This window comes from Elephantulus edwardii, unplaced genomic scaffold (assembly GCF_000299155.1).
Source record: "Elephantulus edwardii isolate Elephantulus edwardi_28Jun2011 unplaced genomic scaffold, EleEdw1.0 scaffold00314, whole genome shotgun sequence".
NCBI classification, from domain to species: domain Eukaryota; kingdom Metazoa; phylum Chordata; class Mammalia; order Macroscelidea; family Macroscelididae; genus Elephantulus; species Elephantulus edwardii.
In genome coordinates, this window is record NW_006400064.1 from 1,082,259 (window position 1) to 1,101,303 (window position 19,045).

The following is a 19,045-nucleotide window of genomic DNA, read 5'->3' on the forward strand; positions in this document are numbered from 1 at the left end:
AGGAAGGCCCTCTATGAGGTGGATTGATTCAGTGACTGGGATAATTGGGATGGGAGTGTCAGAGACAGTGCGATTGGCACAGGACAGAGCGGAGTTTAGGACACTTGTACATAGGGTCACTATGAGTCGCAAGCGACTCGACGGCACATAACAACAACAAAGGAGCTCTGGTCCCTTCTGTAAAATGTTTGTCAGGTAACGTTCTAAAGCAGAGCATCCAAACTAAAGCAGATTAGGAAGAAGGATTGACCATCTACTTCTTAAATAATAGGCCTTTGAAAATTTACAATAGGCGTGTGGGGAAGGATCGCTGGCAAGATCCTGAGGCGAGGCTTGTACACCCGCACCCGCCTTGGCCCCCAGCGCCCACCCAACCTGGCCAGCCATGATCAAAATGATCCTCATTTTCAACAACCACGGGAAGCTGTGGCTCTCCAAGTTCTACCAGCCTTACAGTGAAGATACACAACAAATCATCAGGGAGACCTTCCATTTAGTATCGAAAAGAGATGAAAATGTTTATAATTTCTTAGGTGCATTGGTAATAGGAGGATCTGACAACAAACTGATTTATAGACATTACACAACATTATATTTTGTCTTCTGTATGGATTCTTCAGAAAGTGAACTTGGCATTTTAGATCTAATTCAAGAGGAGGCAGTTGTCAGAACAGAACAAGGAGACACTGCATTGTTCAAAATCAGAGAGTGCAGTCCAGGGATTCTTTTTCCATACCTTTTCAGTCTATATGTAGAACAGATCATCGGGGAGGCTGGCTGTATGAGAAGCATTGTGGCATCAAGATTGGAGGAAGATTCATCAACAACTTGCATTATGCTTATGACACAATTCTGCTTCCTGAAACTGAGGAGGACCTGAAGTGCTTACTGCAGAAGATCAAGGATGCAGCTTTCAATATGGATTGAAGCTCAGCATCAAGAAAACAGAGATTCTCAACACTGGGCCAACTGGCAGCATTGTGATGGTGAAGCAATTGAGATTGTAAACAGCTTTAATTTACTTGGCTCCACAGTCAACACTCTTGGCACCAGCAGCCAGGAAATTAAAAGACGTGTTGCGCTGGGAAAGTCTGCTGTCAGAGACTCTCCAAGATACTAAAGAGCAATGATGTCACTCTGGAAACTAAGGTGTGGCTGATACAGGACATAGTCTTTGCAGTCACTTGTTAAGCATCAGGGAACTGGACAATGACTAGGGATGATAGAAGGAGAATTGATGCCTTTGAGCTGTGGTGTTGGAGAAGAGTATTGACTATACCATGGACTGCTAAGAGAACGAATAGGTATTTGTGGAAATGTTAGACAAATGTTTTCAAAATGTCTGTGTACTGCATTTAATTTTCCATGTAGACAAAATTCACAATATTCTTGCAGAAATGGTGATGGGGGAATGGTATTAGAGACCAACATGAATGAGATTGTTACACAAATTGATGCACAAAATAAACTGGGAAATCCGAGGCTGGCTTAGCAGGAGCTCCAGCTCGTGATTTATCAGCGATAAAGAATATGAATCTTCCTGAGATCCCAAAAAATATTAACATTGGTGACATCAGTATAAAAGTGCCAGACCTGCCCTCTTTTAAATAAAAAATTTAAAAGGCTACTCCCAGGTAAAATCCAAGGGAGCAAGTGATCCAAGTTTACCATGCAGTTGTTTACTAAAAATAGAGGAGGAGAGTCTTAACTTTTGCCCTTGGATTTAAGTCAAGGTACTGTATAGAAATTGTATAAAATCAGTATGTGAAGTTCAATGTTGCTTTCCTTGCTAAGTGATTTTAAAGAAATGGAATAGTTTCCATGCAATTTTCTTTTTTTAAATTTTTTATTTTATTTTTATTTTATTATTTTTGTGTGAGTGTACCGTCAAATCAGATCTGACTGGTACAGGAGGAGATTGTCCCTCCTTCCCCTGCAGAGCATCTGGTGGATTCGAACCGTGTGCCTCTGGGATTGTAGTTGCAGCTCCTTACCACTAGGCCACCAGAGCTCCCCTTCTTTTTTCTTTTCTAAACTGCATTCCTATGCCCTCCTAAGGCATGCTGCCTCTTATATATTGGCTACTGCAGTATTTTGAAAGTATTTGAGATATTTCTTTAATTATGTACAACTCCAAATGTTGATGTTTTGTGTGGATCACAAGTACAGCATTCTTTAATTCTTTCTGCTATTTGTCATAATTGTTATTTAAAAAACCAAGTATGTATTGCATGAAAACATTCTGACCTTTAAATAAACTCCAAGGTAACTGGACTTATAAAGGAAAAACAAAAGAAAAAACAAAAACAAAAAAAGAAAACTATTACAATAGAGCACACTTAGAACAGATATAACACCTAAGGCTGAGCCCTCAAATTTGGAAACACAAATAAGGAGAACAGTTGTAAGCAGACAGAAGTGATTGGAAAGTGGAATGTGAGAAGCATGAATGTAGGGAAATTGGACATTTTTAGGAAATAAATAGAATGCATAAATATTGACATTCTAAGTATTGGCAAAATGAGATGGATTGGCATGGAACATTTTGAATCAGACAATAATATGAAAAGGTGAGAAAAAATGGGGTTGCTTTCATAGGATCATCTTTAGATCCATCTTGAAATACAATGTTGTGAGTTGCAGGATACTATTCATACACATACAAGGAAGTCGTGAATATCACTATCATTCAAATATATACACCAACAACTAGAGCCATAAAGGACAATACAGATGATTGTTATCAAATTTTGAAGTCAGAAACTGATCAAACATGCAACCAAGATGCATTTATAATAATGGGTTACTAAAAAGGCAAAAGTTGAGAACAGGGAAGAAGCATCAGTATTTGGAAAACATGGACTAAGTGACAGAAACAAGGATGGAGATTGATAGAATTTTATACAAGCAGTGATTTATTCATTGCAAATAGCTTTTATAAAAAATATAAATAGCAACTGTGCACATAGATTTCACCTGATGGTATGCACAGGAATTAGATCAATCATATCTATGAAAAGAATTGTTGAAAAAGAAAATCGCTGTGAAAACTAGGCTAGGTGCAGACTGAGGAACAGACCATCAACTTCTCACATGCAAGTTCAAACTAAAGCAAAAAGGTTATATAAAATCCACAGGCACTAAAATTTGACCTTGAGTGTATCCCACCTGAATTTAAAAATAATCTTTGGAACATATTTGAAACCTTGAACACTAATGAATGAAGACCAGGTGAACTGTGGGAGGATATAAAGAATATCATCCAATAAAAAGTACAAAAGGTCATTACAAAGATGGAGGAATAAGAAAAGACCAAGATAGATGTCAGGAGACACTCTGAATGTTGCACAAGAATGCTGAGAAGCCAAAGTAAAGGGAGGAAAGCAGGAAGTTAAGGAACTGAACAGAAGATTTGAAAGGGCACTTCATGAAGACAAAGTATCGTAATGAAATGTGCAAAGAGCTGCAGTCAGAAGATCAAAAGGAACAAACTTGCTTGGCATTTCTTCAGCTGAAGGAACTGAAGAACAAATTCAAGCGTTGAGTTGCAATACTAAGAATACTAAGGGCAGAATATTTAAGAATCCAAGAAGCATTAAAAGAAGTTGAAAAGAGTGCACAGCGTCACTGCACCAAAAAGAATTGGCTGACACAGAAGAATGAAACAGCATATGATCAAGAAGCAATGGTGATGAAGAAGGAAGTTCAAGCTGCTCTGAAGGACATGGCAAAAAAACAAGGCCCCAGGAATTGATGGAATACCAACTGACATATTTCAACAAACAGATGCTGCCCAGGACATGCTCACCAGACTATGCCAAGAAATCTAGAGGACAACTATGTGGCCAACTGACTGGAAGAGATCCATATTTAATCCCATTCCAAAAAAGGTCACTTGTCAGAGTGTGGAAATTATGTAACAATATCACTAATACCACATGTAAGCAAAATCCTGCTGAAGATTATTCAAATACAACTGGAACAGTACATTGACAGAGAAGTACCAGAAATACAAGCCCATATTAGAAGAGACTGTGGCATTAGATTATTGCCAACATCAGATAGGTCTTGGTTGAAAGCAAAGAGTACCAGAGGAATGTCTATTTGTGTTTCATTGATTATGGAAAGGCATTTGATTATATGGATCACAACAAACTGTGGCTAATCTTGAGGAGAATGGAAATCCCAGAATACTTGATTGTGCTCATGCGAAACCTATACGTAGACCAGGAAGCAGTCGTCAGAACAGGCCAGTGCGAACAGGTCAGGAAAACACTGCATAGCTCAAAATCAGGAAAGGAGAACGTCAGGGATGCATCCTGTCTCCATACATTTTCAATCTGTATGTGGAACACATTATCCAGGAGGCTAGACTTTAGGAGGAGGAATGTGGCATCAGGATTGGAGGAAGACTCAACAGTCTGCATTATGTAGATGACACAACCTTGCTTGCCAAACTGAAGAAGACCTGAAGCATTTGCTGCAGAAGATCAAAGACTGTAGTCTTCAATATGGGTTGAAGCTCATTGCCAGAAGACAAGATTCTCACCACTGGGTCAATTGGTAGCACCATGATAGATGGAGAAGAGATTGAGGTTGTAAACAATATCAGCTTCCTTGATTCCATAATCAATCAACATTCTTGGCACCAGCAATCAGGAAATCAAAAGAAATGGCTTTGGGGAAGTGTGCTGTCAGAGACATTTCCAGAGTGCTAAAGAACAATGATGTCAGTCTAGCAACTAAGGTGTGTCTGATCCAGGAAATAGTCTTCACAATTAGTTACTTTGCATAAGAGAGCTGGACAATGACTAAGATGAAAGAAGAAGAATTGATGCCTTTGAGTTATGGGGCTGGAAAAGAGTATTAAACATACTCTTGGACCACCAAGAGAACAAATAGGTCTGTCCTAGAGCAGATGAAAACAAGTTGCTCCATGGAGACAAGGATTTTGAAGCTCAGTCTCACATACTTTGGGCATGTGGCCAGGAGGGACCAGTCTCTGGAGAAGGACATCATGCTTGGAAGGGTGGAGGGACAGTGCAGGAGAGGAAAACCCCAGATGAGATGAATTGACATAGTAACTGGGGTAATGGGAGTAAGTGTGTCAGAGTCAGTGAGATTGTCTCAGCATAGAGCAAGGTTCAGAGCTATTGCACATAGGGTTGCTATAAGTCACAGGCGACTCAATGGCACCATAACAACAACAAAAGCTCCCTGCTAGTTCTGTGGTTTAAGTGTGGGGCAGCTAATAAAGAGATTGAGAGTTCGAACTTATCAATGGTTCTTGGGGAAAAAAAAGATGACTTCAAGTCAACTATGACTGATAATGTCCCCTAAGAACAACAGATCTGAACCTTGCCTTGTCCTGAACCTTCCTCATGAACCTTCTCTGCAGTTGTCCAGCTTACTGTGGTAGTCACTATGTCAGTCAGCCTATCTTGTTGAGAGTCTTCCTCTCTTTGACTGACCCTTCACCTTTCCCAGCATGATACCTCTCTTTAAGGATTCTTCAGGATAAACCTGAGAATATGCCCAAAATAAATGAAACCAAGTCTCACCCTTTGCCTCTACGGAGAATCCTGGTTGCGCTTTCTTTAAGACAAATTTGTTTGTTCGTTTATTATTTGGTATTCGTTGCGAACATTTCAATTCAAAAGCATCAATCCTTCAGTTTTCTTTATTCTTTGTCCAACTGTCAGATGCATAGGAAGCAGTTGAAAAGACCATGGTTTGGAGCAAGGGCATCTTAGTCTTTAAATGGAAATCCTTGCTCTTTAGAACTTTGGAGAGGTCCTGGACAGAAGATTTCCCCAGTGCCTATGGGTGTTGATTGTAAGCAGTTGTCCAGGAAGCTGTTGTTTGAACACAGCAAGGGAACACTGCATGGTTTAAAATCAAGAGAGGTGTACATCAGGACTGTATCCTTTCTCTATACCTGTTATACCTATGTATGCTGAGCAAATCATTTGAGGGGCTGGACTCTATGAAGAAAAATGGCTTCAGGAGGAAAATTCATCAGCAAGCTACATTGTACAGATGGCATAACCTTGCTTGAATAAAGTGAAGGGGATTTAAAACATACAAGGGTTTACAGCCTCTGAAGCCCTATGAAGCAGTTCTACTCTGTTCTATAGAGTTGTTACAAGTTGGAACTGAGTCAATGGTTTTAAGTTATCATGTACTAAATTAATATATGGGATTGTGTGTACTTATGTCAATAGTTGTTGAGTATCATTGAATCAGAACCAACCCATAGCCAACTCTCCAAGAGGATTTTCAAAGGCTATACATCACACAGGAGGAGATTGCTTGTCTTTATTCCACAGAGCAGCTGGTGGATTCTAACCATATACCTTTATGTTGGCAGCACATCTTCTTACCACTTACAGTACTTACTGTATTGTAAATGCACTGAACATCATTGAATTGTATTCTGTAAAATTGCAAATTGTGTGCTCTGTGACTTTTCCCTCCATCTCATACACATCTGCACACCCTGCTTTTTCTCCTAGACGGATACACAGGAGGTGGCCTCCGTGGTAAGTGCCCGAGAGATCCAAGCTGTGGCCGAGCTGCTGCAGATCTCCCCTGAAGGCCTGCAGAAGGCCATCACCTTCAAAGTGACAGTGAGTTTGCAAGTACTTGGGCTGCTTGGTGACACAGAATGTGATGTATTGGTTGGCTAATGGAAAAACCAGTAGTTCACATCCACCAGTCACTCCACTGCAGAAGGGTCAGCAGTCTCTTACCATGAAGATTTACAGTAAGGAAACGAAATGGAGGGTCCCTTTGTCAGGGCTGGCCCCTCTTGTAAGCCTAATCAGAGATCCTAATTGGACCTCATATCAAAGACTTGAGTTCCTCATAGCTCTCAGCCTCTGCAGAGGCTGGCCTTTCTGCCCCAAAAGGCTGTCCCTCTTGTAGTTGATGACTGGCCTAGACCCATTTGTCATCCCCTTCTAGGAGCCTCCTCTGACTTCTCTTTGAATCCCACAAACCCTGACCCTTCCTGAGGCTAATCTCATTGTGTTGCCATAGCTGCTTCTGCTTGTGTTCATGTTTCAACCAGCAGCCACCACCACTGCCAGTTTAGGTGGTCAGAGCAAGAGGAAGGCAGTCCACATCTGTTCTGCCTCTGGCTTGAAACTCGTCATACCTCTCTGGCTTATCTAATTTACCTACACCTTCCCTTCCCAATACTCTGGGAGTGTTTTATGGCTAAGAGTGCTGGTCTGCCTTCAGCTCAAGACCATATCATTCCCCAGGAGACAATACGAGAGAAGATCTTCACACCTCTGACTGTCGAAAGCGCTGTGGATGCTAGGTGAGGCCACTCCTACTCAACTAGCCCCTAGGCCATCAACTCCCCCCATGCCCTCTCTATAAAGCACTCTCTCTACTCTAGGGATGCCATTGCCAAGGTCTTGTATGCACTGCTGTTTGGATGGCTCATCACCAGAGTGAATGCACTAGTGTCCCCACAGCAGAATACGTTGTCCATTGCCATCCTGGACATCTATGGCTTTGAGGTATGGAGCAATGGAGGGTCATGTGGTGGTGGGGGATGCACTGACAAAGCTGCATTACTCTCAGTATTGCTGGTTGTCCCTTTCTACCCCCACTGCGCTCTGCCTCTAGCTTCTTCCCCCTTTCCTGGGTCTTTCCCTTATCCACTCTCCCAGACCTCAGGAGGGTGGGAATAGAGACTGGCAAGCACCAGGGACTTCCCATGGTGAGTCAGGAAGGCTTCCTGGAAGAAGAAACAACTCTGGGCTAATGCCTGAAGAGTCAGTGACAGTATTCTAAATGTGAGGAGCATCATATACCCAAAGTTGAGTGGCCGTGCATGGAGGTGCCGAGTTGAGTGTACAGTGAGGAACTGGTGGGACACAGGAAGGATACTAAGAATAGAAATAAGAGCTGGGGCATACATGGCACCTAGTACCTGTTCTCAGGTAGTATGGTACTGTTCTAAGTACTTGGTGATTACTGATTCACTTAATATGTGAAATAATTATCTTGAGACACATGCTTTCGTTACTTCCACTTTATATTTTGTGAAACTAGGGCATAGCTAGAAAATGTCAGAGCCAAGAAAGGAACCTGGCCAGGATGCAATCAGGGTCTCCTGGAGTCCCTATCTGTAGCTGCCCCCCATCAGGACTGCAGATGTCCTGCTCTACCTGTGTGATGGAGGCACAAGGAGGGTTCTGAGCAGCAAGTCTGTGGGCAGGCACGGATGGGAGGGTCTCTGGTCTGAGCTGGAAAGAGTAGACAGAGCTCGGGATGCTGACTGACCGAAAGGCTGGAGGGCAAAGCCCAACCCTCTCCTCGCACCTGGCAGGACCTGAGCTTCAACAGCTTTGAGCAGCTGTGCATCAATTACGCAAATGAGAATCTTCAGTACCTTTTCAACAAGATCGTCTTCCAGGAGGAACAGGTATGCAGGCTCTCAGCACAATTGACTGGCCACATCGGCTCAGGGGCTCCTTTGGAAACAGTCCAGGAGGAGTGGACCTCTGTGGTGAACCTGAGGCTGGCAGCAGGGTCAGCCCATGTGCTGGTGTTATAGAGCACAATGTGCTGGGGGCTGGACCCACAGGAGAGGTACTTTGGGGGTCCTTCTTACCCTCCGCAGAGCTGTCCCAGGCCCTGAGGTGGTTTATGTTCCTGCTTGATAATAGAAAGCATGTAAGCAGAGGTGACCTGGTCAGGCCACCTCCAAGTGGATCCAAGCCCTGAGCACCTGGGTGGGGGAGAGAGACGCCTGGGAGAAGACAGCTGAGCCTGTGGCACATGCTGCCTGCAGGAGGAATATGCCCGTGAGCAGATCGAGTGGGAGGAGATCAGCTTTGCCGACAACCAACTCTGTATCAACCTCATCTCACTGAAGCCCTATGGAATCCTGCGCATCCTGGATGACCAGTGCTGCTTTCCCCAGGTGAGCTTGGTTGGATCTCTCAGCAGCCACTGGGCCCTTCATTGCTTTCTGCTTTGGTCTGGGCAGGTGCTTGGGACATGCTATTTGTCATCACAGCCTGTGGGGATTGAGGCTGGGTTGGGGTGCTGGAGGCCCTACAGAAGGCCCTACTAGCCTACAGAACCAGAAAAGGCTTTCTGATAGAAGTGACCTTGGAGCTGAGTTCCATGCTTTGATCAAGAAGCATGGAAAACTCAGGGGAGGGGAGGTGCTCTGGCAGTGCTATTACGCAGGTGAATTGGAGGGGAGACTGTTGGAAGCCAGGTCATCAGTGCTTATCTTTAGGGGTCCATGTACAGTTAAGGCTCACTTCTTCCAGCCCTAGCACAGTGGGCACATTCAGGAAGCTGTGAGTTACTTTTTCCCTTGCCTACTGGGTACCTGGCCACCAAGCCAAGAACAGAACATTTTCCCTAAATGGCCAGGCTCCTTTCCCACTTACTGAACCCCACATGTCCCAGGCCACAGACCACACATTCCTGCAGAAGTGCAACTACCATCATAGTACTAACCCACTCTACGCCAGACCCAGGATGCCCCTGCCTGAGTTCACCATCAAGCACTATGCAGGAAAGGTCACATATCAGGTGAGACCCTGAGCCTGCTGGCTGGCCTTACCCTTGTCTAATGCCCCCACCAGTCAGGTATCTAGAAGCATGGCATGGGCTCTGGTTCCTGCCCTTGCCCAATGACCTACAGGCATGACCATGGGCAAATATGAGCTGCTTTTTCCTCATATGAAAAATTAGGATAATAAGCCCTTCTAATAGAAGCCTGTGGTAAATTTGATAAAGAGTATTTATTCTCAGTAGTACTGTCACTGAGGTCACCTTATCCCTATTATCTGAGGTCCATCCCTGTCCAGATGTGTTCGGAGCCAGGGTCCTAGGACTCTGTCTCCATATGGGCCTTATTTTTTCCATCTGTATTATAAGAACAGGGCAATGTCCTCCCCCGAGTGTGAGAGTAAAGACCCAGACTGGCCATATGAGGTTCTGGCTAATGCTCTCAGGGAATAGGGTAGATGGCAGAGAGGGGACCAGAGCACAGGGGAGGGCCCAGCCCCTCCTGGGATGGACAAAGGGGACAGGCAAAGAGGGGGGCCCTCCTCCTGCCCTCACAGACCTCTGACCTATCAGAGGGAAGGCAGAAGCGGGGAAGCCAGTTGCTGCAGTTGAGGGCATCCTGGCTGCTCTCAGAATGCTCCACCTGGAGGATAATGGCCAACTACCCCTGCTGCCCATCTTCCCTGTGTCAGGTGCACAAGTTCCTGGATAAAAATCATGACAATGTACGCCAGGATGTAATGGACTTGTTTGTACGGAGCCGGGCAAGGGTGAGTCCCCCAGCCCAGTCAGGTTTGTCTTTCAACCCTAACACCTAAGTGCTGCCCTGGCTTAGCCTGGCCCTGCCCTGTGTGGCTCGCCCCAGACTTGACCCCACCTCCACCCAGTTTGGGGAAGGTCCCAACTATAGCCCACTCCCAAGCCTGCACTTGCCAACCTTGGCTCAGCCTTGTGCTTGTCCCTTTTTCAGCCCTGCTCCCTGGCTGGCCCTGCCCGTGGTGAGACCTACCACCCATGTCCTAAGCCCACAGTGGGCCAGCAACTAACCCTCCTTCCCCCTCTGCTGTAACCACACAATAGGCCAGAGCACCTATCTAGTTGGAATCTGTATTCTTGGTTCCCTGATATGGGCCTCAGGGAAGGTCTCCTGCATGTTCTGGGCCTGCACTTGTCCTCTGTTAAGTGTACACCTGTCCATGGCCATGTAGGCGACAGGCCTACTGCAGGCCAGGTGCTTACTCAGTGTCCAGTGTGTGTTCCTCACTGTCAAGGGAGAAATATCCACAACCCAGCTGTGGGGCAGACTCCGGAAATGGTGAATGTCATAGAGCGTTTGAGCCAGAGGACAGGCCTCACAGATGGGCTGGCTCAGCTTTTGCATCCTGTTCTGAGAATTCCTTTTTTTCTTACTGCTTTGCTCACTCTTCTTGCCACTTTCCCCTTCATTCTGTCTCTATCTTCTGGGTACCCCCATCTCTACATCTCTTGGTATCTTGACCTCTGAATGCACACAGGTTGTGGCACACCTGTTTGCAAGTCATACCCCCCAGGTGGCCCCTCATCGCTTAGGCAAGAGCAGCTCTGTCACCCGGCTTTACAAAGCGCACACAGTGGCTGCCAAGTTCCAGCAGTCCCTGCTGGATCTGGTGGAGAAAATGGAGAGGTAGGTATGGCCGCTGGCAAGGGTGCCCTCTCCTGTTCAGTTCACAGCTCTTGGTGGGACAGAGGCTTTCTGGGGCTTCATGCTGGCCTGTGCCCCTTCACAGGTGTAATCCTTTGTTTGTGCGCTGCTTAAAGCCCAACCACAAGAAGGTGAGTAATGGCTGAGTACCCCATGCTGGGGAACCTTAGGCAAGGCCCTTTATCTCTCCAAACCTTCACTTATCGCCTCCACTGTGCAGCTATTCTCCCACCCCTGCCCTGGTCATGTCCCCCACAGGAGCCTGGCCTCTTTGAGCCAGAGGTTGTAATGACACAGCTGCGCTACTCAGGAGTGCTGGAGACGGTGCGCATCCGAAAGGAAGGCTTCCCAGTGCGGCTGCCCTTCCAGGTGTTCATCAGCAGGTACTGGTCAGGGACTCCAGGGTACAATGCACTCATGGACCACAGCCCCGGAGGACCAGATTTGCCACACACAGTTACTCAGACCACATGCTACATACTAGCTGTTGCCTGGATAGTACCATGACTGTGTATTTAAAAGTTTTATATCTTGTGATATAAAAGGTAGTTTGGGGGATAAAAGGTAGTTTTGATAGTTTTGATGATTAATTTCCAGCAAACGTCAGTAAAACGTCTTGTACTGAAATTGTAAAGGCGTGCTAGTGGCCTAGCCTATAGGGGTTTGCACTGCCAGCCTGAAGACTGTACCTTCTATGGTTTGAATCCACTAGTAGTTCTTTCACAGAAAGAGGGACAGTCTCCTCTCATATGATTCATAGCCTCTGCAAACCCACTGGAGAGTCCACTGTGGTTCCAACCTGATGATAGTGAGTGAATGAGTGACTGAAATAATACATGGTGACAATTCTCCACACCCAGTGATCTTGAGGACAGACCTCCTTTTCCTAATGAGATTATGGCTGGAGCTACCATGGGACCAATGTTCCAGAGAGAGATGGTGACCCTCTGGTCTTCCAGACTTACAGCATGGGTCTTGTGGCCCCACAGCCCCCAGCTGAGTTTGGTCTTCATAGGTACCGCTGTCTACTGCCCCTTAGTCACAGCCTGCCAGCCACTGGGGACACCTGTGTGTCGATGCTGAGCCGCCTATGCACTGTCATGCCTGCCATGTACCGTGTTGGTGTCAGCAAGGTGAGCCACTGCTCCACCCCTCAAATAGCCAGTCTGAAGCCCTCTCTCTCGACTGATTTGGTGGAGGGCATGCTGAACCTGTCTCTGGACCTTTGCACAGGCAGCTCCAAGTGCCTAGCTTCACTATCACTTTTTCTTTCACTTCTCTGAACCCAGCCCATTCCTGGAGACCTGTTCTCTCTCCATATAGTTCTAAAGAGGAGGGAGCCCCTCCATGCAGCATCCTGGCCTTTAACTGCCTGAGTGCCCACCTCCTGTCCCTAGCTGTTTCTTAAAGAACACCTGTACCAGCTGCTTGAGAGCATGCGAGAACGGGTCCTGCACCTGGCAGCTCTCACCTTGCAGCGCTGCCTCCGTGGCTTCTTCATCCAGCGACGATTCCACTCACTGCGCCACAAGATCATCCTATTGCAGAGCCGGGCCAGAGGCTACCTGGCCAGGTAGGGGACAGCAGACAGGACAGGTAGGGAACAGTAGCCAGTCCTAGGGACACTGCCAGAATTTAGATAATGAACATCTTGTATATATACAAGCAGGAAGTGTCAGGTCTACTCTGCCTCAACTTACATCTCAGGATCCTGATGGGATAAATAGTTCAATCAAGTTAATTTGGCCTTAACGCTTAACTTGTTGTGTGACTTTGGCTAAGTCAATTCCTTTTTGAGCTCCAGTTTCAAACCCTTGGGCCGGAGAACCCCAGAATGAAGTGTGGACACAGGCTCCCAGAGCAGGCCAAGATAGACTTTCTAACCATTTGGTTACCTGTGACCCCAATCCCTGACCTCCCTCCTCCAACAAGACACCTTCTGCCACAGGCAACGGTATCAACAGATGAGGCAGAATCTAGTGAGGTTCCGGTCCCTGGTGCACTCATACATAAGCCGAAGGCGTTACTTCAAGGTAAGACCCCTCTTCGTCCCTCTCCCTGGAGCCAGGCCCTGCCAAGCCTGTTCCCACAGAACAACACTCAGCACCCAGGTGGTTTGGGATTTACTTCTCTCCCTCACACCCTAGTCTTAGCTTCCTGTGTGCTCTTTTGGATTATGGAGAAGATTACATGAGATGTTGTAGGTGAAGCTTCATAGTGGAATGAATCTTAAGTAATTGGGAATGAGTAGAAGGGTCATCTGAACCACATGAGGTATGGTTCTGCTCCTGCTGTGAGCAGTATTGGCCTGTTGTCAGGGAAACAGCCTCCACCAGATAAGACATTCTCCTCTCCAGAGCACCAAGAGGAACTGCATTGAAGAACACTGAAAGGTCCAGTGGAGTCACCGCTAGAAAAATCTCCTTGCATCTCTCTCTTCCCCTGAAGTTCTCTTCGCCAATTGTCTCTGTCTTTCCTCAACTTTATATCTCTGGCCACACCTCTTCTTCCCCCTGTGCATCTGTGAAGTGGTCGCTATGGTCCAGGCTGACGGGTGGGGGAGGTTATTTACTCCTTCATCCAAAGATCAGCTCCAGTGCATGCTGATGTACACTTGCCCCAGTGTGGGGGGCTATCAGCACCCTTTCTGCCTTGCTTGCCTTGGCCAAGCAGCTGAGAGCAGAGCAGGGGTGCTGAGAATGGACGGAAGAAGGTAGAAGAAGGACTTGAGTAGTAGCTGGTACAGAGAGAAGGCTGGTGCGGGTGTGGAAAACTGGACTCCTCACATACTCTGTTCCTCCAGGAGCAGAGCAAACGGGAGGTAGTTGCTGTAGAACACTTGGAAGTACCTGCTGATCTTGCTGGGCTCCTGCACGCAACAGCAGCAGGTACACTGGCATTGACTGGTTGTGGGACAACATGGCATGGATATGGGTAGACACAGCATCCAAGCACTCATGCCCTCTGCAGGCCTCAGGCTGCCGCAGGTGCCCCAAGTGGTGCTGATGCAGACCCCCAGGCTCCAGACCGAGTTCCGGGTCACACTTCCCCTGGATATCAACAATTATTCCATGGCCAAGTTTGTTCGATGCCACTTCAAGGTAAAGGCTGGCCAGTGAGACCTGACCAGTCTGAGCTGACATGGTCCTTCCCAGGAGTAGGTTGTGCCTGAGGTGTAGGTTTAGCCCCTTCAGCTGCTAGTTCATAGAGAACTTGAGGGGTATCTTTGGGGTCCAGATTGCTGTGACAGGCCCCTAGGGGGATGTGGGCAGCCACAGCATGTCAGCTTAGTCCTGTAACTTCCTGCCCTCCAGGGCTCATCCTGTTTTTACACCATTCACTAAGGCTGGTGTCAGCCCCTCCCTGTAGCTGTCTCCGTATCCACACGTCAGGGATGAGAACTCCTGCTTGGCAGGACCTGGCAGAGCTGGCATTCCTAATGTGCCTTCCTATACCTCCAGGAGCCTACCTTTGGGATGCTGACAGTGCCCCTGCAGACCCCTCTCACATGGCTACCGGCTGAGCACCACAGGGAAGCGCTGAGCATCTTCAAGCTGGTATGGTGATGGTACCTGCCCCCTGCCACCTTCAGTCTCACAGTATTTCCCCTGGAGACCATGCAGCTCTGCTGTCTTAGTCTGTAGGGATCTGTGCTGCTAACCCAAAGGTGTTTCAATCTACTAGCAATACTGCAAGAGAAGGATGGACAATCTCTACCTCTCAGAACATACTGGAACATCAACGATGAGTTGGTGCTGACTCCACAGCAATGAGACAAGTGTAGTTTTCCTTGAAACCCCCCTAGGACTGCTCTCCTAGATCTGCATTCTCCTAACCTGTGAGACTTGGGCTTCTCTTTAGAGTGACCCTTAAGTCATTGGGATGATTTTTCCTCTTTCCAGCCTGAAATATGGGGGTTGGCAGCATTTCTTCTAGCCACTTTCCTGGAAAAAAGTACTTCCTCAGAACCTCTATTGAGTCCCTTCACAACACTGAAAATAGGACCCAGGTGCTCATTCAAGGACTAGTCTCTGTCTGATGGAAAGGCAGAGAAAATTATTATAGTCTTGAGTTAAGCACAGAAACTAGGGAGTCCAGATGAGGCCTCCAACAAGCAATCAGATAGTGTTTGCTGCAGGAGGAGACATCTGAGCTGAATTGGAAAGCACAGGCATAATTTTCCAGGCAGAGAGAGCAGAGCAGGCACAGAGAGAACAGGAAATTGATGTGGTCAGAACAGGTTGAGTGAGCAAGGGTGAGAGGGTTCAATCAAGCCAAAGCTTGGGTTTCATCCCGTGGTCACTAGATAGCTGTGGAAGACACTTAGCATGGATGATGTGTGGTCACTTTTAGAAAGGACCCTTTAGAGCCTAGGTGGGAGCTAAGGGGGTCTGTGACACTTGAGCAGGACAGAGAGCTTTGATTCTTTGATTCTTGATTTGTCCTGTCGTTAGGTGAACTGGCAGCCATGTGGCATGAAACAAAACAAGCCTGATGATGCTGTGGAGACCCCGGCCCTCTGCCTCCTCATTGTGACCCTCTGTCAGGGTCTCAGGCTCTGCAGTAGGGGCCTGCAATGGTGTCCCTGCACAGTGGCTGCTGGATTGAAATTATCATTTGGTTAGCAGCCGCATATGCAATGAACTACCAGTGTTCCTAACTTGGCCCAGAATATGGCATTTTTACTGTGATAGAGGGCCATCTGTGTGGATGTGGAGACTCATGTAAAGGATCCATGTGAAGGACATGAGAGGACTTGCTAGTGTTAGTTGGGGAACCTGGCAGGAACATGTCTCTGAGAGGCCCACTCAAGTCTGTTGTTCCCCAGGTACTGCGTTTCATGGGTGACCCCCATCTGCACAGTGCCCAGGAACAGGTCTTTGGGAACTACATTGTGCAAAAAGGACTGGCAGTGCCTGAACTTCGTGATGAGATCCTGGCACAGCTGGCCAACCAAGTGTGGTGCAACCCCAATGCCCACAATGCCGAGCGGGGCTGGCTATTGCTGGCCACCTGCCTCAGTGGCTTCACACCTTCCTCACGTCTCAACAAGTACCTCCTCAAGTAAGTGGGTCTGGGAAGGGCTCAGGGTATAATGGACAGTGATGTTGGAAGCAGGGCTCAAGAATGAATCGTCAAGATCAGACCAGGAGTGAGGTTTCCATGTTTGGAGACTCAGGAGTCTGGCATGAGTCCACCTCCGTTGTGGTCTGAGTAAGAGAGAAGGGCAGGTCTGTGCTTCACAGGGTGGGATTCCGATCACCCTGGACAGAAGGCTAACAGAACTGAGGGTGGTAACTCCAGAATGTAGTGGATTTGGAAAAGATTGTTCTTGGCATCACATGGTGTAGGAGGGTAGCAGAGTAGTTAATATCATGGACTTTGGACTGAGAAAATCTGGGTTCAAATCCCATCTCAGCCACATATGTGATGCGTGAACCATGGACAAATTACTTGACCTGTCCAGGCCTCAATTTCCTCATCTGTACAATAAATATAGCAGGATAATGAAAACAAAAACCCAAGCTATGCCATCAAGTAAATTCTGACTCATGGTAACCCTGAGGGACAGAACAGAACTACCCCAGAGGGTTTCCAAGGCTGTAAATAGTTTTTTTATTGTGATTTCAATGGAAGTTAACAGAAAAGTTGGATTTTCATTCTTTCATTTTTGCACATTTGCCTCCATGCCACCTCCAGTTCACTTTTTAAAAAAACACCTAACAAATCCACATTCATTTATTGTTGCACAATTTCCTCCCTCACCCACAAGGTTGTAAACCTTTACAGAAGCACACTGATTCTTCTTTCTCCTGAGGAACAGCTGGTGGATTTAAACTGTTAACCTATTGGTTAGGAACAGAATTCTATAACTATACTTAATTTGGTTGATTCCTTAAGCAGTGTCCTTAATGATAATGGTTGTTGTTGTTGTTAGGTGCCATCAAGTTAAATACAACTCAGGGACCCTATGAACAGATCTGAACCCAGTCCTATCCTGTGCCATCCTCACACTTCCTAACACATTAGCCCATTGCTGCAGTCATTGTATCACTCTATCTTGTGGATGGTCTTCCTCTCTTTTGCTGATTTTCTATCTTTCCAAGCATGAGGTCCCTTTCCAAGGAATAACTTCTCCTATGCCTAGCCTCCAAGAAGCACTCTGGCTACACCTTCTCCAAGACATATCTGTTCTTCCGGCAGACCATGAGATATTTAGTACTGTTCTCCAACACCACAGCTCAAAGGCATCAATTCAATGATAATGGTAGTTTTGATATAAAAATTATAATGAAATCATAGTCATATTGTGTCTTAGAGAAAGTGCATCTGAGATGCTCTTTAGGGGTAAGAATGGTGAAACTTTGCTTTCATACTTTACACATATTAGAAGGGGCCACTCCTTGGAGAAATACATCATACTTGAAAAAGTGGAGAGTCAGTGAAAGATAAGAGGACCCTCAACAAGATGGATTGACAGTTACTGTAACAATGGATCCAAGTATATCAGAGATGATGATGATGACACGGGATAGGGCAGGATTCAGATTAGTTGTTCATATGGTTGCTATCAGTCATAGTAAACTTGATGGCACCAAATAGCAACAACCGTATAGGTTACTGAGGATTAAGTATGTAAGACATATGAAGTGCTTAGAATAGGAGCCCATACTGTGTGATCATAGCTGCTACCACCATCCTTTTGTTTGAAGATGATTTCTACGGAAAACTCTCTGGCAGGTACAGATCCTAGCTCTGGCATTTATCTATTATGTAACAAGCCGGTCACTGCCCATCTCTGAGCCTGTCTCCTCCTCTCTGAGAGGGGCCTTTGAGGTTTGTTTACAGAGCCTTGAGCTCACTTGATTAATCTTAGAGTTCTGGTATCAGATGTGCTGGCAGAATAGGGTCATCTGCCCATAGCATGTCTCTTGCTCCCTCTCATGGGCTCCCTCTCATACAGCCCACGGCCATGTCCACATCAGATAGTAGGAGGGAAACGCAGGCAGGCATTAGGAGCGCCTAGCCCACAGGCAGAGGTCTGACTTATTAGCCTGGGTCCACAATCAAATCCTCATAGCCATGTTTTATAAAATGATAACTTTGAGGTTCAAGAAGGGCAGGTAACATTAGCAAGAGTTGGCTGGTAGAAGAAAAGGAGCAACAGTGCAAGCCTAGGCAGCTCGGGGTGGGGTGGGGGTGGCAGAATGTAGGTTTCTGTCCACTCTCAGCTGCTGGCCTTATCCCATCAAAGACTTTTGGCTCCAATAAGTGGATCTGTGTTTGACCCAGTAGTGTGTGCTGGCATGAAGCACTGCACTAGCTTATCCCTAAAATCCAGAACATCCTGGAATCTCTCAGTCTCAGAGCTCTAACCTAGCCCAAGACCTTTCTTAGTTTTCAGCCTTGCCTTGGAGCTCTGGGCCTAACCTGAATCTCCCATCAGTCTAGCCTTAAGACACCCCACCATGGGACTATGTCCTGATCCCTCTTGGTTCTGTCTCCAACCTCTTCTACCAGGTTTGTGTCTGATTATGGGCAGAATGGCTTCCAGGCTGTATGTCAGCAGCGGCTCATGCAGGCCATGGGCCAGGCCCAGCAGCAGGGCTCTGATGTCTCTAGAACTTTCCCCCCAACGAAGCTCGAGTGGAGAGCCACGCAGGAGAAGGCCAACATGGCTCTAGATGTGGGTTGTTTCAATGGTGAGTTGACCTTTCCACCCTTGAGGTTTTCTTCCTTGGAATGAGGAGAAATTGCAGAAAGTTCTTGAGCTAGGACAAGCCTGCTCAGGTGTGGCTTAAGGCCTGGGGGGGG

The 19,045-nt window shown here is 46.7% G+C and overlaps 1 protein-coding gene and 1 pseudogene across 1 annotated transcript in view; both read left to right on the forward strand.

The window, feature by feature from the left end:
- The window catches only part of MYO15A (myosin XVA), a 79,474-nt gene that overhangs the window by 30,276 nt on the left and 30,153 nt on the right, over window positions 1-19,045 (forward strand). The window contains exons 12-29 of the mRNA XM_006901204.1: window positions 6,516-6,629; window positions 7,269-7,327; window positions 7,409-7,532; window positions 8,348-8,443; window positions 8,813-8,944; window positions 9,445-9,570; window positions 10,242-10,319; window positions 11,064-11,212; window positions 11,316-11,361; window positions 11,489-11,613; window positions 12,246-12,363; window positions 12,628-12,803; window positions 13,179-13,278; window positions 13,968-14,118; window positions 14,201-14,331; window positions 14,692-14,787; window positions 16,059-16,294; window positions 18,752-18,933. Coding sequence (XP_006901266.1) covers window positions 6,516-6,629; window positions 7,269-7,327; window positions 7,409-7,532; window positions 8,348-8,443; window positions 8,813-8,944; window positions 9,445-9,570; window positions 10,242-10,319; window positions 11,064-11,212; window positions 11,316-11,361; window positions 11,489-11,613; window positions 12,246-12,363; window positions 12,628-12,803; window positions 13,179-13,278; window positions 13,968-14,118; window positions 14,201-14,331; window positions 14,692-14,787; window positions 16,059-16,294; window positions 18,752-18,933 — 2,239 coding nt within the window. The remainder of the gene's footprint in view (window positions 1-6,515; window positions 6,630-7,268; window positions 7,328-7,408; window positions 7,533-8,347; window positions 8,444-8,812; window positions 8,945-9,444; window positions 9,571-10,241; window positions 10,320-11,063; window positions 11,213-11,315; window positions 11,362-11,488; window positions 11,614-12,245; window positions 12,364-12,627; window positions 12,804-13,178; window positions 13,279-13,967; window positions 14,119-14,200; window positions 14,332-14,691; window positions 14,788-16,058; window positions 16,295-18,751; window positions 18,934-19,045) is intronic.
- On the forward strand, window positions 386-1,611 carry LOC102854670 (annotated as a pseudogene).